The sequence below is a fragment of the Protomyctophum bolini genome, assembly GCF_963924005.1.
Source record: "Protomyctophum bolini genome assembly, chromosome: 14".
Taxonomy (NCBI): Eukaryota; Metazoa; Chordata; class Actinopteri; order Myctophiformes; family Myctophidae; genus Protomyctophum; species Protomyctophum bolini.
Window position 1 is genome coordinate 35,958,603 of NC_137875.1, and position 22,105 is coordinate 35,980,707.

The 22,105-nt window shown below is 42.4% G+C and overlaps 2 protein-coding genes across 2 annotated transcripts; both read left to right on the top strand.

Annotated features, from left to right (window-relative positions):
- The first annotated feature begins 1,281 nt into the window (after positions 1-1,281).
- Positions 1,282-13,850, top strand: LOC308327812 (uncharacterized protein). The gene is made up of 10 exons (XM_080781365.1): positions 1,282-1,587; positions 3,939-4,074; positions 4,572-4,682; positions 6,034-6,166; positions 7,290-7,468; positions 7,963-8,042; positions 8,444-8,606; positions 9,686-9,767; positions 10,300-10,491; positions 12,432-13,850. The coding sequence occupies exons 1-10, from the start codon at positions 1,467-1,469 to the stop codon at positions 12,912-12,914; spliced, it is 1,680 nt and encodes a 559-aa protein (XP_080637491.1). The 5' UTR covers positions 1,282-1,466; the 3' UTR covers positions 12,915-13,850.
- Positions 13,851-16,323: 2,473 nt separating this feature from the next.
- LOC308327769 (tubulin alpha chain-like) lies at positions 16,324-21,377 on the top strand. The gene is made up of 4 exons (XM_080781310.1): positions 16,324-16,661; positions 18,559-18,781; positions 19,413-19,561; positions 19,649-21,377. Exons 1-4 carry the CDS (start codon positions 16,659-16,661, stop codon positions 20,624-20,626), a joined length of 1,353 nt encoding a protein of 450 aa, XP_080637436.1. The 5' UTR covers positions 16,324-16,658; the 3' UTR covers positions 20,627-21,377.
- Positions 21,378-22,105: the final 728 nt, after the last annotated feature.

The following is a 22,105-nucleotide window of genomic DNA, read 5'->3' on the forward strand; positions in this document are numbered from 1 at the left end:
TATAAGACTGAACTTTGCACAAGGGGCATAACTTACATCAGCTGAGCTGTCCTAGGTCATGTGCCTCTCACTCTGCTGTGCAGAAAGCAGAAGCAAAAGCAGCTGCTACTGTTGTTCTGCGGGTTATGTGAGCCCCTCCCATTACAGCCCTATGAACATTAAGGCTTTTTATAGAAACGATCCTGTTGAATCATCAATGAATCAATGAATGACAACGACACCACTGCATGTGACAACGCCTCCACTGCATGCTTGTTGGTTGTTGCCAATTAAGGAATTCTCAGACCACGAGTTGACACAGCTAAAAAGTGTCAAGTGTACTTTTTTTTCAAGTTGGGTGACTTACTCACTGTATGTGTACTGTAAAAGGCTGTAAAGACCTTAATTTGCCTGAGAGGCTGAGATGTTTGACACATACCTGTGCTGTCCCCAGACAACTGACGTACGGGTAAACACCGCCACCTCCTGGTGCATTATAAAAGCAGACGCCTCTGTGGGAAATTATAAGACAAAATAAATCATTCCAAATGAATGTCTAAAATCTACTTCAGCTCAAGGTGTAACCTATGCAACGGCAGTAAAGTGCAGGAGGCTATGGACCAGAGCGTGTAACCCAAAGCGCACGAGTCCTTGCAACAAAACAGTTTCAACCACGGTTCAAGTAAGTTTGCAATGTTGCCAGGAGTTCCTTGGTGCGGTTTGGGATTGAGTTACGGGACGGTATGTAGCCTACTTTAATTAGTCAAGTGACAAGTCCACTAACCTTTGCTGTGCTTGATCACGTTTGGCGTCTGTTTTCAAGCTGTTCTGACTGACAAATGAAAATAGTGCTTTATAAGTAACACAAAAGGGTTTTTCCAGGTTCAACAATAGCTCTTTAAGGACCTCTTTCTTTAAGGCCTATGGTCCATGGACCAGAGCTAGGTTCAACTAGGCCTACATTCATCATAGCTCTGGTGGTCAACATGGTGTTACGGACCTCTGGTTAGATAGTTCTTCCACAAAATGTAGTGGTGAATAAATAACACTCGTAATATCACGGTACTGGTCCGTATATATATGTATCTCATATATTCAGAACTCACATTAAATTGACTGCCGCCAGCCGTCATGCAGCAGCACCGTGGTACGACGATTTTATAAATAAACAGGGACCACGTGGTCCGTTGACGCAGCGCTGGGCCTATGCGTCACGTGTCGGCCCGTGGGCCAATCAGGTGCGCAGGGCGTGATCTGCTCTCTGCCTCCTCCTTCAATCTTTTCTTTTGCTTGCAGCAACAATGAAAGATCCCGTTACTTTGTAGCGACCGTGTATCGCTTTACATTATTACGATGTTTATAATAGTATACCGCATAGGGACCCGCTGGGCTTTGCATCTTTAGCGGTCCGTGCTACTGATAGAGGGGCCCCCGGGGCCCGCTGTGTGTTGTTTAGATTAATAACATCTATCTATCTCTCTGTCAGCATGCATCCTAGCTCTGATGATGGTGGCGGTGCTGCAGACATATTTGACTGTATCCAGAGAGGAAACACCGAGCAGTGCGTCGACTTGATCCAGTGCGACCGCTCCATCCTCAAGCATAAAGGTAAAGATCATACGATTTAGCATAATAATGCATTGGAGCAGCAGGGGTGAGGGGTCTTCAACGTTTTTCAGTCCAAGGACCCCTTCGCTGAGAGAGAGATGATGCAGGGAGGGACCCCACCGCCTTTACATATTACAATATGTGTTGCATAGCCTATATAAACTTATCTTCATAGACTTGTTTGACAGCACTCATCAGTGTGTGTTGGATTCATTTTAATTAACGTGAATTTTCAGTTAACCACTTACAACCTCAATACTTAATTAACTTCTGCTCTTTCCCATCCCCCCCAACACAAAACCTCCTTGCCGAAAATAGCAGATCTACAGCTTGTAGATTTGCTAGTAGATCTGCTAATGTTCCCCATAGAATAGGAATATTGGGGTTCAAGTGGTTAATGTAAAGAAAAAGTTCATATCACAAGATGCCGTGCCCCCCTGTAGTAACTCTAAGGACCCCACCCCTGTGTCCCGGACCCCCTGTTGAAGATCCCCTGCATTAGAGATCTAGCCTACTGTACGCTACCCTACCACTAACAGTGCTTTACTGTATGACCCTCAAAATGTTGGATATACGGATGTGACCCCCATCTCAAATAAATATGTTGTGCCAGGGAACCCCAGAAGTAAAGATTTAGTGTTAAAAATGCACACCTAGGCCGGTAATCCAGCCTGACGGAGTGCCGCGAGTTCGAGTCCTGAGCCCGTCAGCCTTTGCCCTATATCTTCCCCAAATCTCTCTCCCCTTTCCTGTCACATTACTGTGCTGTACCCTATTAAATAAAGGCAAAAAGTCATACAAAATATATATATATTTATATATAAAAATAAAAGAAATCACATCAAAGATTTGCACTAATTTTCAAGATTTCCCCCCCAATAAATAGCAGATCTATAAGCTCATAGCACCGCACAAAGTGATGCACTGTGAGCTGGTAGATTTGCTATTTCTGAATAGCCACGGTATAAAATATGGATTATCCTACATGTATTCAGTTACTGTGCAGTTTTGAGTTTTTACTTTACTTGAGGTAGAGTCAGGCTGGAAAATAATTTACTTGAGTACTTTGAGTACAGTTTTACTGTAGAGGTTACTTTACATGAGTATATCCATGCTACATAGTATACTTCCAGTAGGCCTACACTATATTTCAGAAGGATATGTTTACTTTTTAATCCACGACTACATATTTTGACAGCTTTAGTTACTATTTAGTTATTTTGTATAGATTACTAATACAAAAACAAAACATACATTAACTGATGTATTACTATAATTTTGAATCCAGGAATTTCTACATTTTCTACTTAGTACTTTCCCCACCACTGAAGGGAGTCACTCAAACCGTTTTCCCACATCAACTACTATTAGTACCATTGGACCACTGGACCAGGGCCCACTTGAAAATCTTAGCCGATAGGTTGTCATGTAAATTGGTCAGATGGGTGGGCCATGTGCATTCATCAATCAGTCGATTGTTTTCCGGCTAAAGGCCAGACCGCACTAATGCAACTAGTCGCAACTCCTTGCTACGAAACTGTTTTAAGGCCAGTCCACACCAATGCAACTCCTTGCAACTGCCATTGGGCAAGCAGTTGCCAGTAGTTGCATTGGTGTGGACAGGCCTTCATATTAGTTAATTAGAAACATACTTTAAGTTCCTATTTATTGATATCACAATTTTTATTTTCATTCAAGATCTTTTTAAAATTATGTTAAAATAATGTTAGATTTAGTAGATTATCATTCAAATATTAGTGTTTTCTCAATTATTTGGTGGTCCAAAGTATCCTGACTGGTAGGCCCCGGTCCACAGGTTGAGAACCACTGCTATAGTAATTTGGGGTGGTTGACGCCGATCGTAGGAAGGAAGGTCACCGGTTCACCTCTCTGTGTGTGTGTGTGTGTGTGTGTGTGTGTGTGTGTGTGTGTGTGTGTGTGTGTGTGTGTGTCCAATGACCAATGACAAAAAACTCCCATATCTGCTGGGCGAAGTACAACAATGTGCAAACACAGCAGCAAGATTTGTGAGTTGCTGTGATAGGAGAAGGATATCAAATGGAACACAACCACCCTAAAGACTAATCATTGTGTATATTCCTGCACTATACCTGCATTGAGTTGAGTGACCTTGGTACATAGAATTTGATCTATTGAAGATTCTGACCTTCAAATGTACATCATTTTTGTTTTGATTGTATTGCTGTATTGTTGTATTGTTCTTTCTGCTTTGGCAATGTAAACGTACGTTTTCTCATGCCAATAAAGCCCTTTGAATTGAATTGAAATTGTGTGTGTGTGTGTGTGTGTGTGTGTGTGTGTGTGTGTGTGTGTGTGCGTGCTTGCTCCAGGTTGGGGTGGTTTCACCCCGCTCCACTACGCAGCCCTCCATGGTAACCGTGTGCTGGTTGACCTCTTCCTGAGTAACGGAGCTGACCCCAACCTGACGTGTGACGCGGGACAGACCGCCTTCCACTTCGCCTGCAGGTCAGTGAACGTGATGAGCCCCCCCCCCCACGTCCCGCAAGGGACAGTGGCGTTTGACTTGGTCGACATGGCATGTGCATCATCTCGTCGCTGTCGGGCAGAAACCTCCATATTTTAAGCTTTTTGTGTATTTTCGTAAATTAATGCGTCACACAAAAGCTTCAAGAGTAGCAGATCCGCAAGCTTGAATCGCGGCACAAAACGCCGCGTTTCGAGCTTGACGTTCTGCTACTTTTGCTGCTTTTGAATTTGAATCCTGAAAAGTAACATTTTGGTTTCCACCCTATCCCTGGCTAAATAAGCCCTTATTTATTTTATTCATGTTTTCCTCAAGGGGGAGTAAAAGGTGTATTAATATGAGGCCATGCAGGGATCCTTTTATTTTAAGGGACAGAAGACTTTGGCCTGTAACGTTAGTTGGTCGCTGGTAGAGAGAGAGAGAGAGAGACAGTGAGACCTGTGTGGTCATAATAACAACAACTGGTTGTCCTCCCCAGGCATGGGAACATCTATGTCATGCACCAGATGATGCAGCATGGCGCTGACCTGCGCATCATCGACCTTCAGGGGAAGACCTCCCTGCATCACGCAGTGACCGGAGGCAACATGTGAGTCAAATATAAACCGCGCACACCACCGCCACATATCGTCTCTCTCTATGCACGGTATCTCTTTATTCCACAGGTGCGTTTCATCGCCACTGACGCCCTAATTGATCACACACTACAGCGTCACACAAAAGTAGCACACAAAAGTAGCAGATCTGCAAGCTCGAAATGTGGCGTGATGCATTTTTAAATTGTAAATCAGCTACTTTGAAATCAAATTTGAAATTGAATCCTGAAAAGTAACAATTTTGGACATAAGTGTTGTTTGTATGTCAACGTGAATATTATGCACCGATAATGCAACGTAATAATTTATTTACGAAACGAGGAATCTTTTCCACAGTGAATAAAGGCATCATCCTGTATGTATCTGGAACAACTCATTCATGCTTTTATTTCTTCCCGGCTGGACTATTGCAATTCATTATTCACTACCCTCAGTCGCTCTTCAATACACCGCCTCCAGTTGGTGCAGAATGCAGCTGCCAGACTTTTAACGAACACTTTCAGAAGGTCTCATATCACCCCTGTGCTTGCTGCTTTACAATTGACTGAATTAACTGAACTATTATCCCCCATAGCAAATGTGAGAACACTGAGGTCTTCAGGTAAAGACCTTCTTAAAGTTCCTAATACAAGACTAAGCACTAAAGGCGATAGAGCTTTTGCAGTTGTAGCCCCTACACTATGGAATGAATTACCCCAGAATCTGGGCAGAGGGCAGGATCTGCCCTCGACACATTCAAAAAGCTGCTAAAAACGCATTTGTTTCGTAAGCACTTTTCTTTGTAATACTGTCTGTACTGCATGTTTATATATTTTATCACTACTCTGTCATTGTGTTGCCGTTTTATTGTTGATCTATGTGTTTCTCTTGTTTTATTTCATTTTATTTATTGTACAGCACCATTTGTTTGGATGAGGCATCAACTACTGTAAATGTATATAGCTTGAGGCGATATCTTAGCTGTCACGCTAAAAACAATTTGGATATCAATAGCATTAAATTATTGGAGTAATGTTGCATTATTGGATCCAATATCCCAACTTGTGATGCGAGTTTGTACACAAGGCTATTTTTCACAAGCAACACTGGCACACAACAAAGCATCAGGCAACCTTAGACAGTCTATGGGCCTAACACTATCACAACATAGATATAATATTGATACTAGGGATGTCCCGTTCACGTTTAATTTTCACCCGATCCGATTTCCGATCATTTGATGAAATGACATGATCGGCCTCGATTTCTGATCGGACCTGGACAACCCTAGAGATAAGAGGTTTCTTCCCGACAACAACGATGTAATGCCTGGGCTGGTTGTGGTTGTTGTCCTGTTCTCCTCAGCGTCGCCATGCACTACCTGTGGGAGACGGGCATGTTCCGGTTCTCTGACACAGACCTGTACCGAGTCACACCTCTCCACTTGGCCGCGTCCACTGGCAACACAGAGGTGGTCCGCTATCTGCTCCGAGTCCAGGTGAAACACCGTACATGCACACACACACACAGTCACACACACACACACACACACAGTCACACACACACACACACACACACACACATAGTCACACACACACACACACACACACACACACACACACACACACACACACACACACACACTAAGCGTGCCAAGTGGGGATGCAACAGATAATCGAGCTATTGTAAAAGATAAGTTATAGAATAGAGTTATAGATCTATAAGTTATAGAATAATCAATGAATACGTTATTGGCAGTTGAATATATACGTAGCTTGTTTTCACAAGTCATTCAAACACCCACTATGCACCACACCTGTGTTGAAAGCATGCATTCATGATGTCTGAAACATTTACAGTAGATCAGTGATTCTCACCCTTTTTATATTATCCATTGCAAAAATTGCCTTCTAGGTTGACCGTGAGACCCTACCGTGAGACTGACACATAGGACCACATTTGCTTATATACATGTCCCACAATAAGAAGACCATTTGGTTCCTAACTATATCAGTCATTTAGCTGTGACCCTCTTCATCCCTCTTTCTCCATGTCGGGTCCGGGGATTACCAGGGCAGGGTCCAAATGTACCTGCAATTCATTTTCAGTGGGAGTCACATGGTTTGACGAGACAAGCTTGCTCCCTGGCAGTCTTCTGCACACCTCCCCCCCCCCCATGGAACAAGGTTGTCTCGTCAAATGTGACTCTCCCATTGAAAATGAATTGCGAGCTTGCGACACACAGAAGACACAGGAGACACCGAGGAGACAGTGTGAACGGCCCCTTAGAGTGTACAAATTGATCCATGGAGGACAAATGGAAATTGCCTCCATTCAGAGTTAAATAAACACTGAGGATTTCACAGTGTAGATTGGGGTTCCTCATTGGGGTTTTCCCAGAGAAAACATGGAATAAAATGTGATTCCGTGGCCTAAAGCATAACGTCTCTGTCGGGCAAAATCCTCTCATCTGTTATCTTCACATGGGTGTTGATCTTGATCTTACTGCAGCGTCACAAAAGCAACAATAGTCACAGATCCGAGCTTGTTGACCTGCTACTTTAGCATTTTTTTAATGTTAACTACTATAACAACCTTGTACTCGGCCTCCTGTTTGCCAGAGGTGTGCAGTGGATGCGGTTGACCAGCAGGGTGCGACAGCGCTGCACGTGGCAGCGGAGCGGGGCTGTGTGGAGGTGTGCTGGACGCTGCTGCAGAAGGCCGGCTACAGACTGCTGCATGAGAGGAACCACAGTGGACTGACCCCTCTGGACCTCAGCAGGCAGGGCAAGACCTTCCGGTCAGTACACACCGTACAAGAGGCTAGAGCACCGTTTCACAAACAGTGGGTCTCTCGAGCCAAGTTTGGGTGGCGGGCGCATTTGTTTTTTATGGGTCGCGACTCGCAAGTAAATATCCCCTTATTTTTGGTTTACCGGTAATTGTTTTGTTCTCATCTGTTAAAACCGGGAAAGCATCTGTGTCGTTTTAGATTTTAGCTATAGCACATTGGTTAGCAATTCAAAAATAGCAGATATGCAATTGCAAGCTCATAGTAAGATCTGCTATCTTTGAATATATATATATATTTATTATCATTATTATTTTTTAAGTCAAGTAGATCTACAAGCTCAAAACACGTCGCTTCGTGCCACGTTTTGAGCTTGTGGATCTTGTGCTACAGTTGATGCTTTTGTTCAATTTGGGCATAAATCTTCGGAAAGCAAAAGGTTAGAATATGGAGGGAGATAAACTGGTTCCTGCCTGACAGCAACAATATGCTTGTTCTTCCAGACATCAGCAGCTGACCAAACTCCTGAGTCGCTACATCAACGAGCCAATTCACCACAGACCCAAAGAGGATCATGGCAATGGTAAAAAAAAAAACATAATGGTTTTTGTTTTATGGGACACCCTCAAAAATGAGATGCTGCATGCAATAAAAAACAAACAAATAATGATATTGATTGTGCTGATCAAACCGAGCAAACCGCTACTTTCCAGGATTCAAATAACAAAAAATTGCAAAAGTAGCAAATGTACAATTTAAAAATATTTGTTTATGGGGAGGGGTTAGTGAGCACCACTAACATAGAAACATAGGCTTTTCAGAAAACTGCCATGATTTGGAAGACATTTAGTAGAATCTGTTCTCAGGTCTTAATGGGTTAATTTACGGAAAAAACACAAAAAGTTAAAACGTGGAGATGAGAGGTTTCTGTCCTGACGGCAGAGCAACGACAGGTTCATCATTATTATTTTGTCCTCTGATTAGCCCTCTATTACTGGACGCTGCTGTTTCCATCCGTGGGTGGAGCTGCTATCCTGCTGATAGCGTCGGTGATGGGCGGCTACGGCGGGCTGACATGCAGCCTGCTGTTCCCCTGGTTGGCCAGAAGCATCTTCACCCAGTACCACCGCATGACCACATACCACAGGTATGTACCACCGCATGACCACATACCACAGGTATGTACCACCGCATGACCACATACCACAGGTATGTACCACCGCATGACCACATACCACAGGTATGTACCACCGCATGACCACATACCACAGGTATGTACCACCGCATGACCACATACCACAGGTATGTACCACCGCATGACCACATACCACAGGTATGTACCACCGCATGACCACATACCACAGGTATGTACCACCGCATGACCACATACCACAGGTATGTACCACCGCATGACCACATACCACAGGTATGTACCACCGCATGACCACATACCACAGGTATGTACCACCGCATGACCACATACCACAGGTATGCACCACCGCATGACCACATACCACAGGTATGTACCACCGCATGACCACATACCACAGGTATGTACCACCGCATGACCACATACCACAGGTATGTACCACCGCATGACCACTTAACCACAGGTATAGCCCTTGTTCACCAGCTCAGTGGTCTTGTGGTTAGAGTGTCCACCCTCAGACTGGGAGGTCGGGGTTCGAAGCTGCCTCACGCTACAGAAACAGGAGATAGGCTCCTGCCATATGGGCCCCATGGCTCGGCAAGGCTACTTATAGCCCTTGTTCACTGTTCATACTCTGACAGCACCTTTTGATTTAGCATTAGGCATTAGTCTTGGTCGTCTAAATATCATAAGATTTTAGTCGACTAAATGTCTAAATCTACAGTTTTTTAGTAGACTAAAATGTATTTCGGCAGGCGTCGTAAATGCCTGAGTTTACACTGTAGAAAATAGCCCATCTACAAGCTTGTAGCTTGTAGCCATTTTAAAGAGCCTTCCGTTTGCCGCTGCCTTTCACACAGTTATTTCCCCTCTTACTCTTCTGGTCGATTTTCTAATGAATGGATGAGGTATCACCAAAAGTTTAGTCTGTAGTAAAACTGCTTTTTAGTCTCTTTTATTTGCACACGCAAAAACGTTGATATGTATTTGGCAGTGGAAGCAAAGATTTGAGTTGAAAAACAAATCTGTTGTTTTCCTTGAGTGATCGCTGTTTTCTTCTTGTGTGTTTGTTCCAGGTTACCCAACCCCATCTACCTGGGAACGCTCATAGCTGGACTGTTCCACTCTCTCCTCTGCTTCTATGCAAGAATAATGCCCAATATCCTTAAAAAAATTAGTTTGACCTATGTTTATGTTTAACCCATTTAGGCCTGACATCGAAATTTAAAGAAATGTCTTCTAAATCCTGACAGTTTTCTGAAAAACCTATGTTTCTGTATCAGTGGTGCTCGAGACGACCCCATCTGGTGCGCTTTAATGTTTTAATGTTTACATTTTAGTGGACGTCATGAGCTTGTCATTTGGCTATATTTGAACTATTTTTTAAATATTTTTCAAAATAGTAAAAAAAATAATCAAAATACAGTGTGTCGCATCGTGACACATTGTGAGCTTGTAGATCTGCTATTTTCAAAAGATTTGTCTACACTTGAAAATGGCATAATGAGTACTTTCTACTTTTGGTACTTAAAGTACATTTTGATACCAAATAATACGTTTGAGTATTTTACATTACAGAAATTGACTGACACCTTTTACTCAAGTAATACATGTTTCCGAGACTGTAGTTATCTCCTCTTGTATATGTGAAAGTGACAGTCAGCTTTTGGCCCTTAACCGCATGTGTTCAAGTGCGTGGCCGACCGGCACTCTGGTCCAGGTGTCCATGGTGCACTTCTCCCTGGTCATGGGCTTGTTCTGTAAGATTCTGACCCAGGACCCGGGGAATCTGGCCACGCAGGACTCCGACCCCCGCTACACCTGCGTAGCTGACCTGGTGGAGAACAACCAGAGCCCACACAGGTTCTGTCCATACTGTGAGGTAGGAACCGACAATGTCATATTACGGGTGGAACTACAGTGGAGGGGATTTATGGTTTATGGACTAACTAGTCTCGGCTGTCTCGCGTAGCCAGACAAATATTCCACAATCTCCGAATACTATATAGAGAGTCTGGATCTACACCTCCAGAAATCCGAACATGGAAGTTGGCATTATGTTCGTCATTTCCGTTCGCAAAAATATCTTTTAAAATGGTTACATATAATGTTACATATAATTTCTGCTAAGCAGCAAGCTATATATGCTTAGATTATATTTTATTTATATGACAATTACAATACAAATTTGCGCGACTGTAAGGACGAAACAAAAGAAGCCTTCACGTCCTCTTTATCGTGTGTCTATGAATTGATTGCATAGGGCCTAAATGGAAACAAGACCGCAAGGTTTTGGTGCTATCCTCCTTTTTGGATTGAGTGTTTGACTGTACTCTGTTGCTGTTTATACATTCCGTCTAATAAACTATTCAATCTATCAATCAAATATTTTAGATGGGTCCCAGGGACATTTTATGTCATATTTAGGAGTCATGCAGTGTTTAACTCCAAATTTGTTATCTTTTCGATCGACGATTTCTACATACATTTATTGTTTATTTAACGTAGTCTGATGTGGCCATGCAAAATTTGTAATAATAATTTAAATGTTTTACTGTGATTTTGTTTTTAATGTGGATTATGTTACAGTACAGTACTGAGTACAGTATTGCGTCCCAGGACCCCCGGAGGGTGACATGATTGCATCATTTCTCAATTTAGTGTGTCTAAGGATGCAAGATACAGGCTATAATTTGCATCATTGCAAAAATATCAAAAGTAGCAAATCAGAGCTTGCAAATATTCTACTTTTGATATTTTTTATGAGGTTTCCACTCGACAGAGAGGAAGAATACATTATGAAGTAATCACTTAAGCCCTAGTACTTCAGGCAATAGCTGGCAATAGCTCACAATGTGCCACATCATGAGCTTCTGTTAGTCTACCGTTATTTTTTTAAATTCTTGGACATTTCTGAAAATGGCTGAAAATCATTGAATATTTTTCAAAAGATTTAGAAAGAAATTATATATGTAACAAAACATACTCTCCCCATGCCTTCGGCCTGTTGGAGACAATAAATAAATGATTGTAGGAAAGGATAGGGTGCTAGTGCTACCCTGTTTGAGAAATTGTGAAACACTGAAGTCCAGTAGATGGCGATATTAGCTCATAGACCACTGAGTATTGCCTGCACTTTTGAAAGGCAAATTGTAACATTGTGAAGATACAGGAAAGGGTTTAAGATTGATGCAGTGACAGTCATGAGCTGAATGAAGTGTTCAGTATTGAAAACCCAAGATATATTATTAAAAATAAGGTATTAATGGCAACCAATGTCATTTTCACTATCATGCAATTCCAGACATCAGATTCGTCGCACTGGGCTGGGCACACACATCGGAGGTTTGGTGAAATAATGGAGCTGGCTGGACAGCTTATGAACACAATTTATGCACGATAGCGACCTTTGGCATGTCCCTGCACTAACTACAAGTAATTTACAGAAAAACAAGCTCTGCATTAACAATATTTACAAGTAATTTACAGAAAAACAAGCCCAATAGTATAATAAGCAGACATGGCAACACTTTGACACCTGCTTTGGCAATGTAATGTGGTGGTTGGTGGGGTGGGTGCACATAATGTATGTATCTGTATCTGTGTAGCCTACTGTATGTTTTTATGTATCTTGTTCATGTTTCATGTTTCCCCTTGAAAATGAGATGCTGCATCGCAAGGAGCTATCACTTAAAATCTGAAAAGAATATAAATAACCTGAATCTGTAAACGTATGTTTTCTCATGCCATCAAAGCTGCTTTGAATTGAATTAAATTGAATTAATAAGAGCGCACCGTGTGCTAATGGTCTTTTCCCCGCAGCTGTTCCAACCGGACCATGTCAAGCACTGTAAGCTGTGTGACGCGTGCGTGCAGGACTACGACCACCACTGCCTCTTTCTCAACCTGTGCATCGGCCGCCAAAACCACCGCCTCTTCGTGGTCTTCATCCTCGCCATGGCCGGCGCCCACCTCCTCTTCATCGCCACGTCCGCCGACTACCTGCTGTACGTGGTCACCGAGTTGGGGGGCCGCGGTGCCACCTCGTGGCTCTCTCTGCTGGGCAATGAGTCGTGGGTGGTGGCGCTGGCGGTGATGAACGGGCTGACGCTCCTCTGGGAGACGTGGCTGCTGAGCGAACAGTTCGACGGCATCGCCATGGGCACGACCACGTACTTCAGACACTGCGACACCACCGAGATAGTCCGACAGAGGTCCATGCGGCAGCGCTGGGCGACGGTGTTGTCCTTTTTGCTGGAGGGACGGAGGCAAATCAGGCTGGAAAGGACCGCCATCGACATTTAAGCCTGAAGCAGGTGGTCTTCAACAGGGGGGTCCCCTAGGGGGTCCTCAGTGTTACTACTGGGGGGGGCGAGCAAAATCTTAATTGTGTGATAGGATCTGTTTTTTTAACCACTTGAGCCCTAGCATCACTATTCAGAGGAGTACTTTAGCCAAAAGTAGCAGATCTACAAACAAGCTCGTAGCTAATGTAGATCTGCTATTTCGACAAAGAGGCTAAGGGGGGAAAAGGGCATACCAAGAGTGAAAGGTCAAGTTTACTGGTTAACCGATTTAGACCTGAGGCCGATTCTGAAAACGCCTTCTAAATCCTGACCTAAGTTTTCTTAGGGAACCCAAAATGGGTTCCCGTCTTGAAAGGTTCCCGTCCTTAATGGGTTAAATGTCTGAAACATTGACATGAATCCAACATACACTGATGATAGTGCTGTCAAACAAGTCTATGAAAAAGTTTAATATGCAACACAATTTTATACAATATGTAGGGGGGGGGGGGGGGGGGTCCCTGCATGCTTCTTCTCTCTCGGCTAAGGGGTCCTTGGGCTGAATAACGTTGAAGACCCCAAGCCTAAAGGGCATTTCACACAGGGAAGCTACTGTGGCATCTACTGTAGTAAAACATTTTAATGCAAGGTGAGTGAGAAGGTAGGTAGGTATAGGCATGGGAGTGACACCCGGGCTTGATCCTGTGAAATTGCATGGCACATTCTTACTCATCACAAGCCCGCCCGTGACAAGAGCTGAATTGTGGTCGTTTTTTCTATGTGACGCACAGGACAGCAATGATTTGACACAGCTGAAGTGACACTCGACATCGGTCCATGGCTAAAACAGCGCGGCTAATCAACTCTGCTAGCTTACTAACTGAACTAATTTAAGTTATATGAGATATGTTTTATGTTGCTTTAGTTAATAAAGAATAAGGATGTACCAACAACAGTGGTGTTTTTAGCGTGGCATTTCTGGGGGGGTGGCAGTTTTAGTCTAGACTAGAGTTACAATGTAAATTCAACAGTTGCACGGATGCACGTCAGCCTCTAACTCTAAACAAGCCATGTATGATCTCGTGCACCAAATATTTCCATGGGTACCAGTCGCAGATCGCCTGGCATGATGGCATCTAGCCTACTCGTGGAGCGATTTTCTGTCTGTATTCACATGAAGTCTCTGTCACCATCATGAAATCTTAGTTGACCATTAATTATCGTACAAACAAAACAGGCTATGCGTTTAATAATTTTATTTTAGTTATTTATTTCCGCTATGAAAGTATGAAATAGAGCTTAAAGGTTCACTTTTTTTATCTTCGTATAATTGGTCCTCACTAATGCTCATTATAAGATGGCACCATTTCTACTCACACAGGGTCTCATTCGTGGGCTTTGGACAGTTCATAAACCTGCCTACCAATGGCACGTTTTAATGGGGATTCCAAGCTAATTGGAACTACAGCCTTTCTCTTTCTGGAAAGTTAGTATGCTGAAATAGAAGCCATTGTTTATTGCATTAAAAAGTAAAAGATTACAATTTGGTATTAGACTGTCCATTTCTCTGGTGTGCAGCTGTCTTGAAGAATTAATTGTCCTTCCTTAGTCAGATTACAGTATTGTTGGTCTCAAACAAACATATTGGTGATCCAAAGGAACCAGAAATTAACGTTAATTTCAATGCATATGAAAAGTTCTCGCATATTTACAAATGCCCCCCAAAATTACTTATGTTATTTGTGATGGATACACCTACATACCAGTGGCACGTGGCACCATACAAATAATTTGTATGGTCGGTACCACACACTTGTGTTGCAGCTAGTAGGTGTATTCCTCTTTTAAATTAGAATGATTTGTTTGACAATCTTCAAATATAACAAAAACAGTTAGTTATAAAAGTAGATATTATTGGTAGTAGTGGACAAAAAAATTGTATAATGCTATTACAATAGTGTATGTGTGTGTGCATGCCCAAATAGGACCACCCCAGTCAAAAAAGTCTGGACACGCCACTGATAACATCCATTGTTCATGTACTTGAATGTAAAATACTTTATTTTAATATGTGGAGGTGACTTATTAATGCAGAAAAACAAATGGCCAACAGGCCACCAACTAGGAATAATAGTTTTTAGTTCTCACTGAGGCTGCTAATTTAAAGCCATTAAAAAATGTGGTTGACATTGACATGATGGAGTTTCATGTTATAGTACTGAACTGTGTTTTAGCAGGAAAGGCTTTGGATGACTTCAATGTCGCATCTCACATCTGTTTTTATATTTCGTATGCGTAACCTTTTCAACTTGTGTTGTTGCCATTTAAAATAAAAGTTTGAGGATAATTCAGTTTCAAGTCATGCAAATACTAGCCTCGGAAACCCAGACGTTTTATTTTGCAAATACCTACACTGGCATCCATATTTTGGGCATGTCAACATTTAAAAAAGAATAATGTTTTACCTTTGTTTTTATTGGTTCTTGTTACATTTTATAGTACTCACCTGTCTTGTTGTTGCAGTTGCTGCAGTCTTTTCACTTACTCCACTCTGCTACCAATATCTTGTTTAATAAAGATTTTTAGAACAACACAATACTGCCTCACCTTGGTATGGTGACTTTATACATTGTCAGATACTTGAATGTGTCAAGACCATAGTCAAGACTCATTATATTATCACCACTTTACCCAAATATAGCTCAAGTGCAGTTTGTGTATATGCCTACGGTATTAATGTAGAGATAGAGTCATAATAACCAGGCAGTATCCTAGCTCCACAAATACAAATCCTCTAGTAAAGTACAGATTAAAGGGGAATTCCACAATTTCCACTCATTTTCAGAGGGAGATTCAACATTTTACTATGTCATTAATATACGTTAGAGCTGTTGTGTGGAAATAATAAAACATTCCCCCATCATCATCAATCATTAACATTGTGAACGACATCTTGATGATGTCATCAATATGTACTTCACAATGTTAATGATTTTTTTCAGACCTACAATTATACGAAACACAGAATGTTTTTTTTTATTTCCACACAACAGCTCTAAGGTATATTAATGATATAGTAAAATGTTGAAAATGAGTGGAATTCCCCTTTAAGTACTTGAGTAGCCTATTCAATACTTTTTTACATCTCTCACTGGTTACTAGTTACTAAGCTACTAAACATACATTAACCACTTACTGTAGTACACGCACGCACACACGCACACACACACACACACACACACACTCATGCACACACGCGCACGCACACACACACACACACACACACACACACACACACACACACACACACACACACACACACCCACACACACACACACACACAAACACACACACGCACAGTTTCCGTATCCGCTGGCTCACACAGACGACTCAGACCGTAACAATATCTGACTGACTCTGAGTCTGAGAAATATTATATTTCAATGGGAGCTGATGGGGAGGGAAGCCTCGCCCGGGGCACTTAACTGCTGCAGCCTCGGAGACAATCTAAACCAGAGCAGTTTGTAATCAAACTCGAACGCGCGATAATATAGCCCCGATCTACAAGCTCACAACGCTTCACGGATATGACGCGTTGTCATTATGTAGATCGGCTCTTTTCGGTGCGCGACACCGACACAACCAAGTATAAATCACGTCTAGATGCTTCTAGACTCTAGAGGAATTCATTCGCCGGTCGGTATAGTGAGTGAACAGCACGAGGTGACGTGGGTTTCAGCGTCGAGCGGACAAAAAAATAAAAATGGTGAGTAGCCTACCGATATAAAGTAAACTATTTATTTCTGAAAAACAACTGTCTTTTTGGGATTCATTATTTTAAACCAAAACTATTTTGGTCGCAAATTGACTGCGGCTGACTGTCAAGTTGTTTTGTTTATCGCCGGTCAGCCTAGCCCTAGGATGATTTTGCGTTTTCCAATTCACCCCTCCCATGTTGCTGAGTGAGTGATGGCCCTGCGGGGTTCATATTTTGTCATGTTACAGCCTCTGCATCACGTACGGTGTGTTGTCTTTGTAGTTTGTACTCGCCTGCCCTGCCATGTTTCTACCCTTCTGCAGTGTTTAATGTGAACTGGAAAACCGTAAACAAATGGCATAGCTTAATATGTTTATCCTGTGGCATATTCAGCGAATCAGCAACACACACAAGGATAAAAACATCATGACTAATGGGTGTTCGGTTTAGGTGTGCCAATGTGCAAGCAGCATAATTTAGATGGCAAACTTTTTCCACAGTAGCCATATTAACTTCAATGTACGGTAGGGTAATGTGTAGCCCTGCCTAATGCTAAATTATGCTATGGACCAGAGCTATGTTGCATTCCTGTCCCACTTCCAGGTGTTACCAATTGCTAATTAGGCTGACTGTAAAGGCTACTGGTATGTGTAGGCTGTTGCATAAAGGAAGAGATGCCCTATTTATGTCAATATGGTTGCCTGCATCATGTCATTTGCACACCGTGACATAGCTCTGGTCCATAGCCTTCTACGATTCTGCCCTGCGCAGTAGGCTACGCAGTAATAGCTCTAATGCGCGCATTAGAGCTATGGACCAGAGCTAACCGTGACAGTGACACACCCATGATTTAGCTACAGCTTTGCTTGCATCAAGGAGTACTCAGTACTGGCAGGCCTTGTGTAGCCTGCCATGTTTTACCCTCCTGTAGTTTTGAACCAGAAACTCTTGACAGACACCGTATTCAATGCAAGAGGTTTTGAGACTAATTATTCCATTACACTATCTCCACCATAATGCTATATGTAGCTTTATGGCTACCGGCACTTCATCTGCTACTATAATGAAATGATAACTGGGGTACTGACTGGCTCAGGATGTGAGGTGTTTGCTGTCTTGACATGGAGGATGTGAGGACATGTGACTTATTTGTCTTCTATAATGGCCATTTACAGAATTGGGTAGCCATTTTACTAGGTATGCACAAAAAGGGAAATTCTTGGCCAATACCGTATATATATATATAGGAAACTCTTGGCCAAATACAGAATATCCGAATATGATATATTTTTTCCTACCATTGCTGTCATGGCATAAAGCTACCTGATTTATGGCAAAATAAATGGTTATGGCAAACACATCGGTATCGGCCGCTTGTAGTTGTTTTTAGATTAATCGGCATCGGTTCGATTAATGGTCTGTCTTTACAGATAAACAAGCCCAAGGTAACAGCTTGAACAGATCTACAAGCTCACAATATTAAATATAAAAGGTATTAAAGTTAAATCTGACTTGCCTAAGCCTGCAGTGCCCTGTTATGTATTTTTCAGAATGGACAATTTTTCAATACAGAATGAGATCCTATTGACATCGGTCATAACGGCAATTAATTATATCGCATATCGATCGGCCAAAATGTCTCATCGGCACATCCCTAATCACTATTATGGGTCCATAAAGCTTTTATTCAGCTCTTTTGAATGCATTAATTGCATACACTATTCAGTGATACAATTTCTGCCTATTGGGGCCGAAACCGACTGGGCCGAAAATGCATTTTTAGCCATTTGCTGCAAATATTTTCTGCAGCTGAATATTTGGTGCATCACTACATTTTACTACTGTCTATAATGATCAATTCAGAGTTCTCATTTGTTTTTGCTGCTTTTCACTTCTTCTTTTGCAGCGTGAGTGTATTTCTATGCATGTGGGCCAAGCCGGAGTCCAGATGGGCAATGCTTGCTGGGAGCTGTACTGTCTGGAGCATGGCATACAGCCTGACGGACGGATGCCCAGTGACAAGAATGTTGGTGTGAATGATGACGCCTTCAACACCTTCTTCAGTGAAACTGGTGGAGGAAAGCACGTCCCCAGGGCCATCTTTGTCGACCTGGAACCCACTGTCATTGGTCAGTATCAGTACTAGCCCCAATGAAGATGACTGGTTCAGATGGTCATGACATTCCTGAAAATATTTTGAAATGGAAAACTGTTTTCTAGCCCTGGAAAAGGTTTGGACTTTATAAAGTTCTTGGGCTATTTTGTTAACCCATTAGAGGACGATTCTACAAATGTCTTCTAAATACTGTCCGTTTTCTGAAAAACCCATCTTTCTATGTCAGTGGTGCTCAACCTTTTTCATGTCTACGTCCCCCATACATTTTTTGTTAAAAACGTTCGCTCTGAAAGAATATATATTAAAATTTGTGCCACATTTTCACGATTTTTCAAAAATGGCAGATCTACAAGCTCGTAGCACGGCACTCGTGCTGTGCTATGAGCTTGTAGATCTGCTATTTTTCCAATAGCTAAAGTATAACATAATGCTTAAAACACCAAGGGGTTCCCACCCAGACTGGGTTAATCAAAAACATATCTAACATTACATGAAATGTGTAACATAATCAAGTAGTTTTGTGCCAAAGGTACTGTGTGATTGCAGCTTAATGAATTCTGCACATCATTTAACAAAGAACAGACTTAGAAGCTTAGAAAAAAAAAAGTAATAATAAAAGTCTACTGAAAACCTTCCATTGACAGATGAGGTGCGTCATGGAACATACCGGCAGCTGTTTCACCCTGAGCAGATGATCACAGGAAAGGAGGATGCTGCCAACAACTACGCCCGTGGGCACTACACTATTGGCAAGGAGATCATTGACCTGGTCCTGGACAGAACTCGCAAGCTGGTGAGGGCTCTGACTTTGTTGTTCTTGGCTAAAACTGCTTAGCTTGTAGCTTCCGTTTTTGACCAACTTATTCTTCTTCTCTTTCAGGCTGACCAGTGCTCTGGCCTCCAGGGATTTTTTATTTTTCACAGCTTTGGTGGTGGCACTGGCTCTGGCTTCACGTCCCTGTTAATGGAGCGGCTCTCTGTTGATTATGGGAAGAAATCTAAGCTTGAGTTTGCAATCTACCCAGCTCCCCAGATCTCCACTGCGGTAGTGGAGCCCTACAACTCTATCCTCACCACCCACACCACTCTGGAGCACTCCGACTGTGCCTTCATGGTGGACAATGAGGCCATCTATGACATCTGCCGTAGGAACCTGGACATTGAGAGGCCAAGTTACATTAACCTCAACAGGCTAATTGCCCAGGTTTTGTCCTCAATCACTGCCTCACTTCGCTTTGACGGAGCCCTGAATGTTGACCTGACAGAGTTCCAGACCAACTTGGTGCCATACCCACGTATCCACTTCCCCCTGGCCACTTACGCACCAGTAATTTCTGCTGAGAAGGCCTATCACGAGCAGCTGTCTGTTGCAGACATCACCAATGCCTGTTTTGAGCCGGCCAGTCAGTTGGTGAAGTGTGATCCTCGTCATGGTAAATACATGGCATGCTGTCTGCTGTACCGTGGGGATGTGGTGCCAAAAGACGTCAACTCTGCCATCGCAACAATCAAGACCAGGCGCAGCATCCAGTTTGTGGACTGGTGCCCTACAGGCTTCAAGGTGGGCATAAACTACCAGCCTCCCACAGTGGTTCCTGGTGGAGACCTGGCCAAGGTCCAGAGGGCTGTATGCATGCTGAGCAACACCACAGCCATAGCTGAGGCCTGGGCTCGTCTTGACCACAAGTTTGACCTGATGTATGCCAAGAGGGCCTTCGTCCACTGGTACGTTGGTGAGGGCATGGAGGAGGGCGAGTTCTCTGAGGCCAGAGAGGACATGGCCGCCCTGGAGAAGGATTACGAAGAGGTGGGAGCCGACAGTGTCGGAGAAGAGGATGAAGAAGGAGAAGAGTACTAGAAGACCACTCTTTGGCAACCAAACCTTTCTAATTAACCCATTCTAGACGGGAACCCCTTTTGGTGTTTTAAGCATTATGTTATACTTTGAATAAATAATAAATCTTTGAATATATATTCTTTCAGAGCAAACTTTTTTCAGGCCATGGGTTAAAATGTATAATTTACACCCCTACTACTACCACCGTCACTATTGTCTGGGGCAAACTTTCATTAAATAATAGCAGATCTACAAGCTCATGGCGTGTCCCATGTGAGCTTGTAGAGCAGCTATTTTGGGGGAAATATTTGGTGTAGAGGCATGAGAAGTAGATCCAGGGACACTGGTCAAAGTAAACATTTAGGCCTGACGTCGAAATAAATAGTCTTCTGAAAGAATAATATATTCAAAGATTTGTGTGACATTTTCAGGATTTTTCAAAAATAGACTTGCAAGCTCGTATCACGCATTTTTCTATGGCTAAATAATGCTTAGTTAAAACAAACGGGTTCCCGTCCAGAATGGGTTAAGTGACTTACACAAGTGATCTCATCAGAAATGAACTAGTTGCTTCAAGTTTGAACTTTCAATGAAACTGTTTGGCTTCCTGTGCAGTCAATGATGAGTAAATTTAATTGTGACATGACCATTTGTATAGATTTGAAGCTGTCATTTTTCAAGTGGTAGGAGCAGCAGTTTTACCTGAAAATAACATATTAATGTACACACTTTAGAAATGTCCCTTTACCTTGCCTCTGAATTAAAAGAAAGCTCAAACAACAGTTTCATATATTTTTTGTTTACAGTACCCAAATGGTGTCTGACTAATAGAAAAGTGGTTATATAGACTGGCACTAAAATACTTGATTTTTAGTTGACCTGTTGGGTGTGGGCTGTGTGATGACTGATGCCTCAGCAACTGAAATGTCCACATTCTTTATCCTGTTTTCAATTGTATTCATCCGGGGAAGGTTTGCTGATGCAGGCAAGCCCTTTGTCAGATACTCTTGTGCCTTTAATCACCCAAAGTACTGTACATAGCACTGGTTCCCAAACGGTGGGTCACGGACCAATTTTATTTGTCATGACTCAAGTAAAAACCCTTTTGATGTTTGTTTCTGACCTAATATTTGTTCACTTTTCTAATATTTTAGCCCACAAAAGAAATCAGGACCACGCTTCAGTTTTAGGACAGAGTCCTTGGTATTTGGCATAATCTGACAGTCGGAACTGACTTAACCACATTTTCCCTGTTTTCTGATGTTTGCTTCGAAAAGATCATGACTGCTCCAATTTCTTATTGTATCGAGTCGACACCTCTTGCCGGGATCTTAAGTGTTTTCTGAGGTTTATTTCAGAACAAACATTGGGTCATTTTCCCAATTTTCTAACCCACAAAATCAGGAAAATGTCATTCGTATTTTACCATTATTTGATTTTGAAATGCGTGAAACATCATAGACAGACATCATGGAATCAGACATTACAGCAGTTCCCAAA